This window comes from Chaetodon auriga, chromosome 4 (genome assembly GCF_051107435.1).
Source record: "Chaetodon auriga isolate fChaAug3 chromosome 4, fChaAug3.hap1, whole genome shotgun sequence".
Taxonomy (NCBI): Eukaryota; Metazoa; Chordata; class Actinopteri; order Chaetodontiformes; family Chaetodontidae; genus Chaetodon; species Chaetodon auriga.
Window position 1 is genome coordinate 6,671,294 of NC_135077.1, and position 18,707 is coordinate 6,690,000.

Genomic DNA, 18,707 nt, shown 5'->3' on the forward strand with positions numbered 1-18,707 from the left:
CATCCACAACATTCAGTGATCAACTTTTAATGTTGTTGTCAATTCATCAGCATTAAAGGAAAATCTGAGCCTTGTTTTTAAGAGCTTTGGATAGAATTTCAATATCTTATGATGCCATTTTACTTATTTGCTAAATTGTCCACATATGCATGAAAAATGAACAATCAGACATGTTTTGAATATTTCCACTTCAATCCAATTATCCGTTATTTTCAGAACTACCTGTTTGGAAATGAAAACCTGCTGAAATAATTGCCCAAATGTCCATTACTTGGAGTGTGACTGCTCGGATGGATGGATGGATGGTTATAATGGACACATTGGGTGCACACACACTGACTTTCGCGTCCAAATACTGTTAGTGCTTGATTTAATTCAGATAAACTAACCCAATGGCTACTGTTTGCAGTGTGCTGTGGAATTTATCATCAAGCTACTCCAAGTGGAGTTCTTATGTTGTCATATCTCAGCAGGTGAAATGGTGAGTGAAATGGTATCATTGCCCGTGGGAGACAGGTTGGTGTTTAAAACACTATCTCAACAGCAACAGGGGGAAAAAGTGACTTAAAGTAGATTTAATTGGTGACCTGTGGAGGGGAATATAGTTTAGTACAGTTTAATGACTGACTGATCCTTCAGCTAGAGACTACACTCAGGTTTGCAGTGATTTCTCAAAACCTGTATTTTGTTGCCGTGAGAACTTTTTGACTTTCACTGGCTCTCATACTGATGCCGGGGGAGAAGTGGGTCACAATTCTTATAAAGAGACACAAAAGTGGGCCAAGGCTTAAAAAAGATAAACAGAGACGCAACCCAGTGATTTACTGTAGGGGAGCTATCAAAGGGATTAACACCTTTCAGGGTTTTCTTATAATCTGAAGTATGTTTTCCGTCTCTTTTTTCCCACCATTTATTGCAAAGCCTTGTTGTGTGAGAAATGTATTTATCATAAATATGTTTTTATACTTTTACTGTGCAATGACAGCACATTTTCAAGTACTAAATGAAAAATCCCAGCCCTATAAATCTGAGTAAGTACAGCAATTGGACAATTGTACGTTGGTTGAATTTTGGTATGTTTGTCTTTCAACTGGCCAGAGGACATCACACTGAGACATTTACAGTGCTCTTACAATGCAGTAGATAGATATTGGAAACATTTTCACCTGTTGAACACATCTCCAATAATCATCAGCTCGTGATGCATGTGCCTCAGGATCAAAGAGTGACGGCTTTGTTCTCAAATGTGAACACTGTTACTCGATATTTTGACTTCTATCCACTCATATTAGATTTTAGTACAACAACATAACCACTATGTTGTTGCAGAAGAAGAGTATTTCTAAACAGAGGGACGGTAGTCAGTGAATGAACGCCCTCACTGACTTCCCTTTCAAAACCACTTCTGAGAGGTTCACATAAACACAAGTGACCAGTAAAGTTAAGGACACATTTTCTCTGACATTCCTGAGATGACACATTGAGCATCTCTAGAATAGTTATCATCCTCTTAAAACTATGAGACACAGTGTTAGCTGGGGGAGCTTACTACAGGCAGTATTGTTCCGTCTGGGAAAGTCCACTGTTGTGGGACAGCTGGGGCCTCGCTGCTGCTCTTTATAAACACATCCACTTTTTACTTATAAATAGTTTACAGAGACAAATGCACGCCAAGGACGTGTCGTAGTGAGGTAGACCGTGAAAACGCAGCCACTGTAAATGGATGGAAACTTCAAGTCCGAAGAGCCATTGTCACAAACGTGCTGAAACGTCCATTTTGAGAGTTTGTGTGTAAATTTGGATCAGAGAAACTGTTTATGTGAGTCCACTCATTATGGCACTTTACACATCTCTATCCACTGGAACTGTAACCAGATAAGCAGACAGCCTGACAATTTGACTCACCAGTCACATTTATAGCATCCAACTGCCCCACTCCCCACCCCTACTCAGCACCTATTAACACATGCAGCAGCCCCCACACCCATTGCCCACCATGGCAGACAGTTGGTTTGGTCATCAACTTTCCTGATTTACCGCAGCAGCTGTAAGTCTAAACTTGCAGCCCCTCAGTTGCACAGCAAGTATAGTGAGTAGGGAAAAGGGGACTTGAAACTAGGACAGAGCAGTCTGGCCCCTTTCCCTTCGAACCAGAGGCGCACAGAGAAGACACTAGTCTTAGGAGGAGAGAGGAAAGGAGAGGAGACTTTGTGGGAAGCTTGCTGCAGTCACTGAAGAAAGACGCCCCTGGGATACAGAGCAGTGTGTCCACATTGCAGAACATCCAATTTTATAGATTCATTTTTATTTTATCGGGGGAAGAATATTCACTGAACAGAGCTTTCATCACCTGGAAAGATGCACAAGCGCACCAAGATAAATATTGCCATTTTCGTGGTGCTGGTGGGTATGGCTTGCATGTTCACGGCGGTGGTAACAGACCACTGGGCAGTGCTCAGTCCGCAGATGGACAAAGTCAATGAGACCTGCGAGGCGGCCCACTTTGGCCTGTGGAGGCTGTGCAAGAAGTACATCTACATCAGCTCGGAAAACTACGTGGAGGGGCGCGGCTGCGGACCCATCAGCCTGCCTGGAGGTAAGAGGACATCTCTCCAAAACCTTCTATATCAGGCACAGAAAATGACATTAAAGCTGAAGGGCATGTTTCTCTTTTTGTCTGTGTTTGTGTAACATTTAGACCACAGGTGTGGTTCTGTACTGTAGAAACACTGTTTATCTCTGACTGTGAGGTGCCTTTATGCAATCCAGTCCAGCGCTCTGAGTAATAAAGCTTCTAAGAATAGTGATCTTGATGCAGGATCACCAGACATGTCATGTGACATTATAAGCTTCTTTATGAAACAGAAGAAGCTCCTATTCGGTGTAACATGCACACAGATTTCAATAATGTAATAAACCTTTTCTGACTGAGGAAAATGATTATTTTCTTCAATGTCAGTCTTCAGTGGTGTTTAAATGCTTCGGTAACATGCATTAGTCTCTGAGCCTAGGTCATGTTTAGGCTATCTTGTGGTGGTTTGGAAGTCCACCCTTGAGCCTCAGTCAGCCATGATGATCCTCACTGCCCCTCCTTTGAATAAACCCGACAGTGAGGGTGGAAACAGCATCCAGGTTACCTTGCCAGGCAGCTGGATTCGTGAGACTGCAAGATCGCATGAGATTATGCGAGCCGAGAATCCACCTTGTTAGGTTTCAAGTTATGTATTTATGGCTGAACCACAGTGGTTCAGACCAGTCGGCGTCCTATGAGGGACTACTGGCAGCTACAGACGGACATGGGCTATGTGGGACGACAGCATGAGACACTACTCCTTGTTCAAAAACACAGAGCCTAGACAGACAGTTCATCCAATCACCCAACCGGCTTCCACTAGTAAAACACCAAACTCCAAGCTCATTTCACTGATCGCTGCCTTGCTTCTGTTGAAAGATGTGTTTATTAGTAAAACCAGCTACGATGCAGACTACTGATACTCCATACAACATGTGCCAGTACCTGACAGACACTCGATGGAGCATCCTCAGAGAATTCACTTTAAGATAGCCCTTAATCAGTGATGGAAAGTAACTAAGACCTTCCTGTTCTTATGTATTTATGTGCAATTATTAGACACTTGTACTTGTACAGTATTCCCATTGGTAACACTGTTGCATTTTATAGGTCACATAGTTTCCTTATCATTTCCAAGAAGCAAACTGAAATGTCTGTATAAATTATTCAGAAGAACAACGCATATTTAGGTATCACAGGGAAACAGTTCAGTTTTTACCAAAGTAACCATTTTTTGATTAATGTGCAGCAAGTCAGCTGAAAAAATATGTAGAATGTGTCTTTCTGTGTAGCTGTAAATCACAGTCAGCATATAATTCAACAAATATGAAGGATACAATTTGCAGCACATTAAGACTTTAGTGTTAATCCCTCTAGATATCAACAACAGCCCACATTACATACAGTAGTCTTCTCCGGATTTCTTTCCAGAACACCACTGTGGAGTGCCTTCTTCTTTTTTACTCCACTAAAGTACTTGATAGAAATATTAACTTGTTAGTTAGATTATGATTTTATATACAGAACATATCCAAATATGGTTTAACTGCGCGACAGAACATAAAGTAAATAAATGAAGCGCTCCTTCAACCAACCACAACATTAAGATAGTGCTTAGATGTTACTCATTCAGTAATAGATGTCCAGTGATTTAATGTAGCAAACTGCACAACTCTAAAAGGGAAGAAAGAGAAGAGGCTCTTCACTCAGCTCTTAATGATGCTGAGGCACAGTAGTGTGGTCATCTAACAGGTCATGTGTATCAGATGCTTTGAATGCCTCGGAATAAACTGTCTATGATAACAGATGCTCTTAAAGCAGCTTGAATAAAAAGCAGATCAAAATGTAGGAAAATGAATATAATCCCTGCTGAGCAGTTGCTGACCAGCAGAGACTCACAGACAGCCCAGTTGGCATGCAGACGGTAATGTGAGAAACCATTATCTAACTGTTGATTGTTATCTGACCCTGTATGTCATTTGATATAAATTGCCCTGGAACACCAAATTTGTCCAGCTCACAGGGCTGGTTGGGAATCCCAAACACTGTCTGCTCTACAGGAATAATCCAAGAGACGACAAAGTGGCCGAGGGTCGAGGGCAGGGATGGCAGGCATGTGCTGAGTATACTGAATCAGTCCAGCCCACCCAGACATGCAGGGAACTCATCACATTGAAATCACAAGTGGCAAGTGCTTCTGGAGTCTTTATCTGTAAGTTTTAGCTTGCACAAACATGCTGACAGTGGTCGTCTATAAACATTTGGAAAGCGAGAGTGGGCGGCTGCGGCGTGCGAATCGCTCTTGATGAGCAGGTGGCATCGTTCCATCAGTCTCCAGGGGTTTCTCCCAGCCCAATAACTGTATTTGGACAGGAACGTTATTGTTTATCATAGCCGCATGTCAACCTCTGATCCAAAGCAGGACTTGAACAGTGTGTGAGGTGAGACACTCATCTGGAAAATATGAGCTGAGCTGTTGTTTAGGCCATGGCTGACGAAGCGCAGATTGTGAGGTGATCTCAGAAGAACTTTGTGTGTATAATGCAGACATACATTATATGTCACTTCAGCTTCAGGTTTCATGTGAGGTAAAACTTAACTGAAGGCAGCTTTAGCTTTATATGCTCTGAGTTGTCCAGCTTTCTTTTCATATTGGGATCTTTTTTTATACTCACTTTCCAAGCTGCTGTGAGCTGTAAATAAAAACTATTAGATACAAGGCTCCTCCTTGCTGCCACTCCACACATTGCAAACACTTGAAGTTTTGTTCTCTAATGACATTGAGGTATTTTCAATGGCCACAGCATCCAAAGATGCGCAATTACTACAATCTGATCACCGTCTTTCCAGATACAGAAAAGGTTTGATTTTTAAAATCAAATCGCTCTGCAAGCAGTTGTTGTTGATATAAATATAAGCCACGTAAATACTCAGCTGTCTTGGGTGGAAGCCACGAGGGTCAAGTGTTCACGCCAAGTGTTTCGTCTTCTGAGTGACAGGGCCGCCTGGAAGAGTCAGGCATAGCTCTAAGGCCTGCTGTTCCACCACACTGTTCACACGAGACCTTCCTACAATTTCTCATCTCCGTGCAGCCCACATAGACACTCAAATTACTTCACATTCCCAGGGGATGGGACACGTAGTCCAAAAAGCAATGGAACCACTGGTATTTTTGCCCTTATGGGCAAATGACAGGAATAGGCATTGGAAATGAGGGAGGTGAATTGCCATCAATTTCTTTAACACTCACAGATATGTCCATATGCCTCTGGGAATTTATAGCCCAATCAAAGGTTCACTTTACTTATCTTTAGTGTGAGTGCTCAAATTTACAGAGGCCAACCAGTATCAAAAGTTTAATTTTGAGTAAATACAAATGTAATTCCCTTGAATGTCACTTAGATTTTATGCATGTACTATCAAAAAAAGTTCAGCATTGAAACCTGCGGGGCACTGTAGTAACACACACTAATGCACCTCCAGTGAACATCTGTTTGGTGACATGTACACTTGTGTTCACCCTACAACAACACTATTGAGGTTGTCATCACTTGTATTAGCTGATAAGAATGTGCTATGTTATGACAGCTAAACAGAGCTGGCCAAAAAAAAAAGGTCTGGACCTCTAAAAGGTGCTGCTGTGACATAACAATATGGAGACCACTAATCCGATGTCATCGCCTGATCTTTGAAAAGATGACGGATTGGCCTATGAGGAAGAAGGGGGGCTTTACCGAGCTTGTCAGCAGAGCTGAGCAGGATGAGGACCAACACGCTGTACAACAGTGTATGTGTGTATTTGCGACTGTGTTTGCCTGTGTGGCAGCGTGCTTCCACAGATGAGTACAGATTAATTCATGATCACCAGCTTGCCCTCTTAGAGCAAGTTTGCACTAAGATGGTACAAAAAGGTATAATTAGGGGACACACTACACCCAGTTACATACAGGAAAAAAGCTGCTTGATACAGATAATGAGCTCAAAGCAACCACTCCACGGCCCACTAAATGTTGAGCGGCTCCACTTTAACATACGTAACAATCCAGATTTGCATTTAGTGAATGAAAAGCCATGGGTAGTGCGGTTCTTACACTTAAAACAGAATCTTTTCTCAACCACAGATGGGACCATGTTTCCTGCTTCTGAAAGAGTTGTCTGGTGTTACAGCAAGGGGAGTGTTGGATTTGCATTTCCTTAGTTTTCAGCCTCTCTGTTGAATGCAAGGTGACAAGCCTCTATCACACCCTCATATGTGCCTTCTATGGTGAAAACAGGAGCTTGTTGCTTAGTAACAACCTCTTTTTTTTCGGGGGGGGGGGGGGGGGGGGGGGGGGGGGTGACTAGTCCCTGTCCTCATTCATAAAAACATCTCTTTTGTGCGGCCAACATAATATGACACACAGCGTTAAAAGCTTGTAATTACAAAGGAGGTTTTTGTAAACAGTACAATGTTGGCTTGGAAAAAATATGATTCACAGATATTTTATGTGCCTATCAAATGAAATTACTTGTGTTATTTCCTGTTAGAGCGCACTGACATCCCCTTTAGCTTATGTTCATGGTTTCCATAGAACATTGGGAAATGGTCTACCACCTCAGCATGGGTTGTCGAGTTCTGCTCGTGATATGACACCATGCAGCACGACATATTTTCACATGAAAGCATTTCACCGATGTCCCATGGTGAGACTATATGGAAGAGAGGATTAGGAACATGAGTGAGATGGGAGAGCTCATCGCATAGCCAAGATCATTGATGTGCACTTGACTTTGCCTCAGATTAGTGACAGTTGGCTGGTGTTACATACATATACATTCTCACTCTCGCTGCAAAAAGCCTCAGATGTTAAATATGAGCCACTCTGTCTGCACTTGGTCAAGTACTTCTAACTATGTATATGTTTTTAAAATGCAAAGGGAGGTATATGGTGTGTGAGAAGACGAGTGTAATCAAGATTTGACAGGAAAAACAAGCCTGTTTCTAAACTGTGTTTTTTTTCTTTTTAGACTTAGAATCAAAGAATATTTACTCTTCCAAACCACCCTGTGATCAAGTAAAGCAGCCTTGACTTTATTCGTGCAAATCCCCAAGGTTTAACGCCTCGCCTGCCCGATAAGAATTGAATGCGATGTCTGCTGTAACAATTTCTACTCTGACAGTCACACCACACAAAGCAGACCAGGGTCTGCACGGCATCACGTAAACATTTTTGTGGTAACGTTATCCTGGTGGTGTCAATCTGCGAGAGCTTTTGTCACATAGATCTGAGGCAGTGTGAAGTGCTCAAAGAAGTCACATATTCACACAGTATATGACAACAGGTGGTGCACAGCCAGTGGTGCAAAAGTATGTGGGGCAAGGCGTCAAGCAAGCGTTTTATTTTCTTCACTTTATTTGAATAAATGCATTGTTTGTTTAATTTCTCTGAAGTCATTATTGAATTGCATTATCCTTGACGCTTTGGCAATATTGTTCACCTGATGTTCATGCCAGTAAATCAAACTTATTCAAATTGAACAGAAGTGTGAAAAGGTTCAGTGGTTGGTGGCTCCATAGCTTTCTATGCAAAGAACATGTACTGTGACTGTGAAGCAGCCACAGTTGATGGAGAGCAAAAAAGAGTTAAAACAGGATGAATATTTAACTTTTAATAAATAAAGTTAAAGTTAATCAATAAATTATGTAACACAGATATTATTCTGAACTAAATCCCATTTTCTTTCCTTCCACAGAGGAAAACTGCACTTACTTCAGGCACTTCACTCCGGGGCAGGATGCTGAGATATTTGAATATAAAACACAAAAAGGTAGGTTTCAAAATGAAAAAAGCAGAGATTCCTTTGTGAATTCATTTTGTAAATATGTCTCTTGGAACATTAGGACATCCAAGTGTTTGTGAAGTTGAACATCAAAGCGGCTGCCTCACAGTTTCCCCACTGACCTCACATGCTGCTGCTGTCACATGCTGCTCTCTGTGGGTTCAGACTTTCATTCATGTTTCATTTCTGACTGGAGCACAGTCATCAGTGTCACAGCAGGTGTATTTGACCGATTGTCAATGACAAAAACCCCTCATAGGACAAGTCCTGGGTGAAAGGCTATTGGATTTTCCTTTATCTTTTCCCAACCCTATGTCCATCTGGCTAAATTCAGTGGCGCTGCATTGTGATATATTTCTTTTTTTTAATAGCGTGATGATGTGCTGCAGTTATATTAGCAGATTGGAAGATATTGATGCATATACTAAGGATGTTTGACAATTTAAACTTTTCCCCTGTGATGGTCTCCAGCTGTGGGTCATAGTCACAGAATTCACACTGTGCACTGACACACTGACACATTTGGTGCCCTGGGAACAATGCAACTCGTGCTGTACATGCAGTACAGTCAACATTTGATAGCTGTGTCTTTTCCCCAGCTCCCATTTCCTCCATCTTTCATTCTTTCCATTCCCTCTCCACTGACCCTCTTACAGCTGTGAACCTACTGAGCCCAGCCAGTGCACGTTGTGTGACAGCCCTCCCATGTAATGTGCATTACGGAGCCCGAGCACATGTGGAGCACTGTCAGACTCAGTTATTGGGGTGTAAATCTGGATAGTCTTGTGTATGAACTCATACACACCCCCTCACCCTGCACTCAGAGACGCTAATGCAAGCATTTACGGGCATCCCTTCCCCCATCCTCTAACACACACACATGCACACATGCGGCACCCCAGCGCTGACGGCTCGCCCTTGAGAGACACACTCCAAGTTTGCCGGAATGATCGCAGCACTGACCTAAGTTTCATGTAGTGTTATTCACTCTTGAATGAGCCATTTGGTAATACCATAATGGTGTATACGGTTGAATGAACATAGTCAATGTGTGTCAGCACACGCACATCCATCCATACATTAAGACTCTTATCTGCCACAGGGAGTTAGCCAGTGAAAAATACATGAAGTGTAATGAAAATCTATGGAAGTCAAGAATGGTCAAGGATGCTGTGGGAATGGATCTGGGCCTTCGGAGCTTCTTTACAATTGTGTGTGTGTGTGTGTGTGTGTGTGTACTCATGTATTACTCACGTTGTGGGGACAAAAATCTGTTCAGACAAAGCAAGGCAAATTTATTTGTATAGCACAATTCATACATCAGGCAATTCAAAGTGCTTTGCAGAAGCACAGTCACATGTGGGGACTCACCTTACTTGTGGGGACAAAATACAGGTTAAATCATTACATTTTAGGGTAAGGACTGAGGATAGGGTTACAGGTTAGGTAAGCTTAGGTTAGGTACAGGGTTAGGAATAGGCAGATAGTGGTTATGGATAGGGTAAGTCTCCAGGAAATGAATGTAAGTCTATGTAATGTCCCCACAAGTGATGAAGACACCACCTGTGCTGTGTGTGTGTGTGTGTGTGTGTGTGTGTGTGTGTGTGTGTGTGTGTGTGTGTGTGTGTGTGTGTGTGTAAGCATATGCCAGATCTGGTTCAGAGAAAGAACTAAAACAGATCCCCAGGTCTGAAACTTTGTGTTTAAATCTAAGCTCTCCTGCAAACATAAAGGTAAGCAGCACATGCATAATCCAACAAACATGCACATGAACCCACAGTATATGCATATATGAATATACGACACATCCACTCAGCGTATGCGCACGAACATCTGCATTCATGCACATGAAGAGCAAAGCTATATAATACACATATCATACACACATATATTGTCCATACACAGTATATACACACAGAACACACACTCTGACTTCAAAGTCAAACACCTCACAGGGATGACTTTTTCGAAATCAATCTCATGTTTCTACGGACTGAGAAATCCTCCAATGAAGTGAATCCTGTTTGATTGAAACTCTGCTGTCTTTTGATGTCTACATTGCTCTTGTTGTGGAGAAACCTTGACATCTCAGACTGAGCAAGGCAACGAGCTCCACAGACACGCAGTATCTCTGAGAAGTGAAGGCTTGAACACGGAGGGTTCAGGGTGCGGCCCATCCTCCCCTGCCAGCAGGAGATGAAGGCTCTCTTCCCCCAAAGGAGTGCCTCTCCTCTGGGCATGGTTCACAGGCGAACAGGCGGCAGATCAAAGGCGCCGCATCCCATCCACCTCTCTGCTCAGAAAAACAAGCCAGCTGCTGCTCCTATCACACAGACACACTGTATCTGTAAACACAAGGTTCAAACTACATTCATAAAGAATAACTGTATGTTGGATGTAAAGATCACGGCCGTTTGAGCACAAATTGTTAAAGGATCAGTGTGGTGATATTCTATATTTTTCTTACTGTCCACAAAAACAACAGCGATCCATCCCATTAGCCGGTATCACCTTATTCCTCGCTACCTTGGACCTCTTCTATCATTCAAAAACTGGGACAACCTGTTACATGAGTTACATGTTCTTTCCTGCTGCTGTAAAAACTCACCAAAGCACCAAATGTGTATTATTCCGCTGCTGAAACAAGTTCATAACAAATGCACTATTTTATCCTGCTTCAGTAACATCTTGTACAAACTACATTGCCCAGCTGGTTTATCATTATTTAACCTGACACTAATCACTGGTTAAGAACATCTCCAAAACATGCAGTAATGAGAAATTATTCCATCCAAAACCAGCTCATTTTTAAAGGATCCAGGACAACATACTGGCTCAAAATGTAAAAACAAATTAGTGCAAGCATGTTTCAAAAGGCTTGCAACGAGACCTCAGCCTCTAAAAAATGTTTTAATTTTGGCTTCAAGTAATTGAACAACAAACTGGCTGTGACCCACTCGTTATCTCAATTCAAAGGAGCAGATTAAGACTTTATTTAATCAGCCAATGACCCAAAATATGTGTATAATATGTATATAGCAATCCCATATTGCTACAACTCAGTTTGAAATGGAAAAGTTTGTAGCTTTTTAATAAATCGCACTGTGGTGAATTCAGACATTGTTTTTTTTTTTTTTTTTTTTGTCTAATTAAAACATAGAGAGATTTTGTGGTTTTTCTGATAATAAAAATGAAAAAAAATCCAAGTTCATTGCACCCCAATAGACAGTATGGAATGTGAACAATGTGAAAGTGGTTGAAGTGGTTGTGGAGTCTAAAAGATTTGATGCCATTGGATTGTAAACGACATTACTGAACCACTTCACGTCAACACTCAAGGTCTGTTTTTTTTCTTTCCAGAGTACAACATCTCCGCTGCAGCCATCTCTATCTTCAGCCTGGTCTTCATGATGCTGGCCTCTCTGTGTTTGATGGCATCGTGTACTGGTGGAGGCAAAGGACGGGACTACCTCCTCAAACCGGCTGGCATGTTTTACGCATTTGCAGGTGGGTTCAGTTAACCAGCAAAATGTCCATTTCCCTGCAGCATTCACAGTATCAATGCTAAAACCTCACTGTGCCTTTATGGTCACATGACGCTTACACGCCTTTCTCCCTCCCAGGTCTTTGCGCCTTCATCTCACTTGAGGTGATGCGACAATCAGTCAAACGCATGATCGAGAGCGAGGACACAATCTGGATCGAGTACTACTACGCCTGGTCCTTCGCTTGCGCCTGCACCGGCTTCGTCCTCCTCTTTCTGTGTGGCATCGCCCTGCTGATCCTCTCCATGCCCCAGATGCCCAGGAATCCTTGGGAGACCTGCATGGATGCCGAGCCGGAACAAGTGGAGTGAAACGCTAGACAAACAGATGAATGCAAGATGAGAGGTGACTGTGTCTTTTGTTTTGAGTACAGATGTTAGATTCATGTCAAGGATAAGAGCTGGACATAAAAGGGTAAGGCCACGATGGAAGAAACTGGTTTGGTTTCCCATGATGGGAAATTTCCCTCCCTGCAATTACACTGTCACTTGAATATGGGCCTTTTTGTCAGTTCTCAATGTCTGCCTTATCCAGCCTGAGTGTAAAATACAGCAGTCCTGTCCAACACCTCCTATGATACAGTTCATGTTGAGACCAGAACTCAAATCTGACCTGAGGCCTAGAAAATACCACACATGTGCCAAACTGGGCCACATACCATTTGCAGTTACCAGTAAGCACTTGCAGTATGCTAGTATGTACAGTATGCACATGCAACAAGAAATCTGAGAAATGGTTTATTTCCTAAATGCTATCATTATGCACACCTGGTTAAATTTTAGATTACTAACATTTTGAGAATAACGTGCATGCAGCGATGGCCTGACAGCTGCAGTAGGCAATTATGTGATTTTATGTACTGCATTATGTATGATATCTTGTACATATCTAATGTTTGTCTGTTGATTTTTCTAAGGGGATCGCATAAGGAATCACTTACTTACAAGAAATACCAATTAAGTGAGAGAAGTCGAGACGTACTCAGATGTTAAGTTGTACATTTCTAGAAATTACATATGAACAATGTCCCATTAAAGCTAGAACTCCATGAAAAAATATCTGGTTTCAAGCAAAGCAGTAGTACAGAGCAGGTCTGAGTGTTTGTGTGTGTGTGTGTGTGTGTGTGTGTGTGTGTGTGTGTGTGTGTGTGGCAGGCTGAATGCTAAACACCCACACAGTCTGCAGCACTGATTATGTTGGAAAAGGTTCAGCTCTAGCAGGTGCACATACAAGGCCTTTTACTTTTTGTTGACAACTCCTAAACCAAACCGATACAAAAAAATCTCTGTTCATGTTCATGCGTCATCACGACCCATCTGAAATAGTTGTCTGAATTTCCCTTTTTCCCTGTGTAGAACAAATGTGTTGAGAGGGTTCATGATCTGTACTTGCCAACAATTAACGGCATGTGAAGGGTCCGCTGTCTCTGACCTTTATTTCAGTTTGTAAAATAATATGTCATTTGTTGTTGTTGTTGTTGTTGTTGTTGTTGTTTTAAGAGTGGCCTGTTATTAGCCAGTTGAATGACCCAAAAACAAAAGGAATTATGACATCATTGTGTTATCCAGCTGCATGCATAAGTGCAACTTTAAGTGGTAGATTTTCACAAAGCAACGCAGCGCATCAAGTAAATTATGACAACTTGCAGCTTGACAATGTTGGTCAGTAACAGAAATAACCTTCCAAACACTACTTCCTGATACATTTTTTTCTCCATAAGGGATTAAAATACAGTGAACACAGAGAAAATGTGGGTTGGTATTGCAAGGCCACATTCGAACTGCTTTGTTCCAGTTGGGTTTGAATAGCAGAAAAACCTCCATGAGCTGCTTCCTGGCCCTTCACACCATTTACTTTAATATACACCTTTTCCAAGGTTGAGCAGTGGTTAAAGCACTCATTATGCAGGATGAATGAATGAATGCAGTTGAAGTTTTTGTGCAAAATGTGCTGCTGTTCATTAGAGCTGCAACATCCGAGTTATGTTCAAGGCAAAATGTCCGTTAATTTATATTTCTTTTGACTGATCTTTTTTTTTGACTGACTGTTATTTTTCAGATATGTTTGACAAAAGAAAAAGCCAGAATACCAATAGTAGTGGTAACTGCTGACATGAATTTCTATACTCTTAGTCTTTCTTATGTTTTTGTCTTTTTCATTTAATATGGCATGCAATTAAACAAGGTTTTGGATGCAGTAGGTTGTGTGTGTGTGTGTGTGTGTCTATCTCTGTCATGTACTACAACTTTGTAAAATGAAAATTAAACTTTGATAAGCTTTTGTCTGCGATCACTTCGAATGCTTTCATGTACCAAAGAAAGTCGAGTGGATGCGAACGAAAGGATCAGCCGTCTCCTTTTCCTTCCTTGTCTCTCACGCCATCGCCGGCTGTTCACCTTGTGCCATGTTTGGTTTTGTTGGTTGTTGTTATTAATTGTCTCTACACTACTTTTTTCACTCCACCTGTATTAATGTGTGGTGTAGTCAAAGTATTCCTTCTCCCTGCATGTGCTAAGGAGCTCAGGTGTTATGTTTCAGAGGCTCCCAGGCTCTCCACGTGCCTGCAGTTACTATTAAAAGCTAAGCTAGGCAGAAAGGCTTCTCTGCACTACCTGTGTGCACCGCAGAGGGTGATTTAACAAAGACAGAACTCAGGCAGTTTCAATAAAAACACTTTAATAGAGAAACAAATAAAAAAAAAATAAACCTTTGAAACACAGTCTAAATCCTTTATTATAACCACCACCAATTGAAATGAAGAAGAGTAAAACAGATCTATTCAGTATTTTGTACCCACGAGGGAGGAACCAATGGGACTGGGAGGCTGGGAGAACAGGTGTGCCATTGATTCACTGCAGCGAGGGAAGAACAGAGGAGAGCAAACAGATAACAGGAGGAGATGTGGCGTTTATAGAAGGCTGAACACAGTGCTCTCTACTGGCTGGGCAAAAGGTTGCTCCCTTTCCATGTGCCACACAAACACACGAGCTGCTTTCGCTTGGTTTTCTTTAAAAGGCAACACAGAATGTTTCCAAGAAAACGGATTCACAGGATGATATATGGTGCAGTGTTTGGTGGTGAAAACTTCATGACAAGAGTAAAGACCCTTGACTTCATAGCAAAAAAAAAAGAAAAGAAATATATTTATATATATCAGACTGATTTTGGAGATGAAGATTCATGACGGGACACAAATGAAGCCTTAAAAACAAATCAGCAATGATGAAAATTTGTGAATAAAATCCCTTTAAAATGTCTTTGGCTCAATCTCTTCTAAAATAAATAAAAGTGTAGTTGAAGAAGCGGTGAAATATTAGTATTGCACAACTTCAGAGATTAGCCAATGACTGCCTCTGTGGCAACATGATTCCCCAAACGAACGTGTCCAAAGCTTCGGAAATATGACACACACCAGGGAGCAACCTCAGCTTTAGCCCCGCTAAGTAACTGCAGAAAAAAACAAAAAAAACAAAAGAAGAACTTACATGACCATTACATATTTGATTGACATGTTAGTAAAATATTATAATAGTTGTGTTGATAATGTCACAAGTCATTGTACACATCAAATAATATACCAAATTTTGACTCTGCAAGTTGAACAAAAGCTTTTTTTTTTTTCTTTCTTTTTTTCATCCACAAATCAATACAAACTGATAAAAACAGGGATAAAAACCAGCCAGGTCATCTCAACATGCATGAAAACAGTCTTCACATTAAAAAAAAAAAAAAAAAAAAAGAAAAAGAAAAGAAGAGGGGAAAAAAATCAACGTTGATTGTTGTACAGCTGTGAAGTGGAGAAAAAACTGAACAGGACAAATCCAGCAACATATACTTAAAAATATGTATTGTACAGTGGGATAAGTTGTCTTATAACAGCTGCAACAGAAAATCTCCTCTTTGTCAAATCAACCAGACCATCACCATTAAGAAAAACCAAAAACAAAAACAACAACAACAACAACAAAAAAAATCTAAAAAGTCACAACAAGATGTTGCAACTACCAACTGGTTTGTTGTTGTCCATTTCTAGAATTATTATTTTTGTGAATTTGCATAATTAAAAACGGCAGACCTCTTCTTTGAACAGCTTCTACAAAATTGAGGCGCACCCAAAGTTCTTGTTTGTAAATACCTAGAAAATGCATATTTACAAGTATGTGTTGTTCTCCGCTAAGTCAAAAAATCTGGACCTTGGAATTACAATGTCAAAACTGAGAAACAAAACCAGCTTCACCAAGCTCTCCGCCCACTGTTCAAAACACATCCAAGTGATTAGCCGCAGGGTTTTAGCTTTCTGAGGAAGTTACATTTTAAGAGATTTTACAGTGACCGACTGCTGTACCAAAGCCATGAAGCAGCGGGATGATTTCATTACAACTTTACTTATTTGCAAATGGGGCAGTGGTCCTTTAACAATTAACGAATTACATACAGCAGGACTGAGCACAGCATGACCGTTTGCTTTGATTAGGAAAGGAAAAAACCCTCGGCAGATATCGAGCATTAGCGTCTTTTTCTAGTTTACCTGCCAGGGACTTGTGAAACTCATCAGCACGTAGCTGTGTGGCCTCTGTGTGTGTGTCAACCAGTAAACAAGCAACTCGCTGTCTGAACATGGCGTTGCTGTTACGCTCATCGTGGGTTTTATTTAAAAAAAAAAAAAAAAAAAAAGTCAGGTGGACATAGCAAATGTAAAGCATGGTCAGAGATTTTCCAATTAAACTGGCTACTGCTTTCGTACTAATATGGCAGATCAGACTGAAAAAGTGAATACTGTAAGTCTTTGAGTGACCAGGAGCAACTTCCAAACATTACCAATTCATTCTTATTACGCACAGGCTAAAAACAGACACGTTAGCAGTCATGTCTTTGAACAGCTCATTGCATCCTCACTTTTACTGCCTCACTTTTTGGTTAAATCTCAAGCAGAAAGGGGTGAGGGAACAGTTCTTCAAATGCCCTGAAATGAGGAAATGCTTTTGACTTTTTATGTTTCTGGTGAAACTGGGAGGAAATATGAACTTATGAGAGGTAAGTGACTAATCATTACGTTCATATTATGCAGGGATTAAAAGATTGTCTTACAGAGGAAACTGGTAGAGGGCCTCAGGGCAGTCTGACTTACATCATAAAGGCAGGAAACGCTACGACTGCAAACATCTGTGAGTCCAACAGTGTATTAAAGGTACAGACAGCATGAAATCACAGTCTGCTGTTTGCTATAGTGACCGACATCTAGGACATTTCCAATAAAACAAAAAGCCACAAATGGTAGTACATTATTATGGCGTATTGTCAAACTTCAGGGTATTAACTATAAATCAGCAGTTTTAGTAAACTTCAGATTTAACCAAAATGCTAACATTTAGCCTGTTCAAACACATGGGACTGGCAGTGTTGATCACACCCTCAGTTTCAACTTACCTATCACGACACACCACTCTGACCTCACCACTCTCGCTTCACTTTCACAAACCCTCAGAGCAACCTTTTTCAGAAAAGCTCAATGTCCATTAGCAAAAAAAAAAAAAAATATAACACTAAACGAAACACACATTTCATATCCACCAGCAGTTGTCGAAACTATTTCCCCACCCGGTGAAGGTTTTGTTGACACAGATAAAAGAAATAAAATAAAATGACTGAGCATCGGCCACAAGCGAAGCAGTGTGGGATAATCTGATCACAGAAAACGATGTCTGGCGTTCTCTCATCCTTAAAACAAACAAAAGGAGGAATGACACGGCTGCTGCTGCTGCTCTGACATTCTCACACTGTAACTGTCGTTGCTGATGAGACATTGGTGAAATGTAAAATGCGCAATCAATTTCTGTATTTGTATTTCCCGGTAAATAGTCATGTTTACTGCTAAGTCACTGAGGATGATTCCCAGGTAAGGATGTCTAAGAATTAAGGATCGGAAGCCGACGAACAAAAAAGAATTCATAATGCAAACGCTAGCATGATACAGGAATTTAAGGACATGTCTGTGGCATACAATTCAGTCTTTTATTTTCTTTATATGTACAGATTAGAGGAAAATTTATCTACTTCTATACACTGTTCCATGTAGTTTCTGTGTCGGTTGACCACTTAGCTCACTTACCACAACTACAGTAGTATGAAACTCAAGACGTAACGTCCACTCAAAACTGAGGAATACAAAATGATAAAAACTTCAACATACTCATTTAGTAACCAACAAAAACCAACTTCAATAAGGAAAAATATGCAGGTAGCTAAGTGGTCAACCAAATCTTGCCTTTTTTATTTTTATTTTTATTCTTTTTTTTTTCATTTTATTTGTTTTTTTTGCATTACGTACATATACAAGTGTAGATAATATAAGTATATATTCATATATACATAATGAGTATGTATATATACCAGTAATGCATTCATTATATATACTTATTTTCTTCACAGATATGTGAAACAGGGGAAAAGATGACTGTTACAAATAAAAAGTTAAAATGAAAAAAAAAAAAGCAGAAAACAAACCTACTGATAGAAACAATTTGTAAATGCACTTTGCACTATTTTTTTTGTGTGGTTTTAGAAACAGTTTTGCATTTTTTTTTTTTTTTTAAGTTTTATATTTTATCACTTATTTATTACGTGGGAGAGGGACACTCATTTAAAGTAGGAATAGTACCCATTGCTACCATTTGAACTTCCTATACTCAGCTCTTGTAGGAGGGAGAGAGGGTCGCTGTTCTTTTTGGCCTGTTCTGGGCGAACAGCTCGGGGTTTGGGTGGAGCGCGGA

The 18,707-nt window shown here is 40.7% G+C and overlaps 2 protein-coding genes across 4 annotated transcripts in view; one reads left to right on the forward strand and one right to left on the reverse strand.

Annotated features, from left to right (window-relative positions):
• The first annotated feature begins 2,171 nt into the window (after positions 1-2,171).
• Positions 2,172-14,224, forward strand: cacng1a (calcium channel, voltage-dependent, gamma subunit 1a). The gene is made up of 4 exons (XM_076729083.1): positions 2,172-2,596; positions 8,306-8,380; positions 11,753-11,899; positions 12,016-14,224. The coding sequence occupies exons 1-4, from the start codon at positions 2,359-2,361 to the stop codon at positions 12,246-12,248; spliced, it is 693 nt and encodes a 230-aa protein (XP_076585198.1). The 5' UTR covers positions 2,172-2,358; the 3' UTR covers positions 12,249-14,224.
• Positions 14,225-18,254: 4,030 nt separating this feature from the next.
• The window catches only part of helz (helicase with zinc finger), a 49,996-nt gene continuing 49,543 nt past the window's right edge, over positions 18,255-18,707 (reverse strand). For 2 of the 3 annotated variants that reach the window (XM_076728081.1, XM_076728082.1), the window contains exon 33: positions 18,255-18,707. This exon is cut by the window's right edge and continues 372 nt beyond it. In XM_076728081.1, coding sequence (XP_076584196.1) covers positions 18,574-18,707 — 134 coding nt within the window. In that variant the 3' untranslated portion in view covers positions 18,255-18,573. The other variant, XM_076728083.1, reaches the window with a different exon arrangement.

What these genes read in the sequence shown, in the direction of transcription:
- cacng1a (XM_076729083.1), top strand. Translation starts at nt 2,359, where the DNA reads ATGCACAAGCGCACCAAGATAAATATTGCCATTTTCGTGGTGCTGGTG. An exon ending in ACCCATCAGCCTGCCTGGAG is followed by an intron (nt 2,597 to 8,305) that starts GTAAGAGGACAT and finishes TTCCTTCCACAG; the next exon opens with AGGAAAACTGCACTTACTTC. An exon ending in CATGTTTTACGCATTTGCAG is followed by an intron (nt 11,900 to 12,015) that starts GTGGGTTCAGTT and finishes TCTCCCTCCCAG; the next exon opens with GTCTTTGCGCCTTCATCTCA.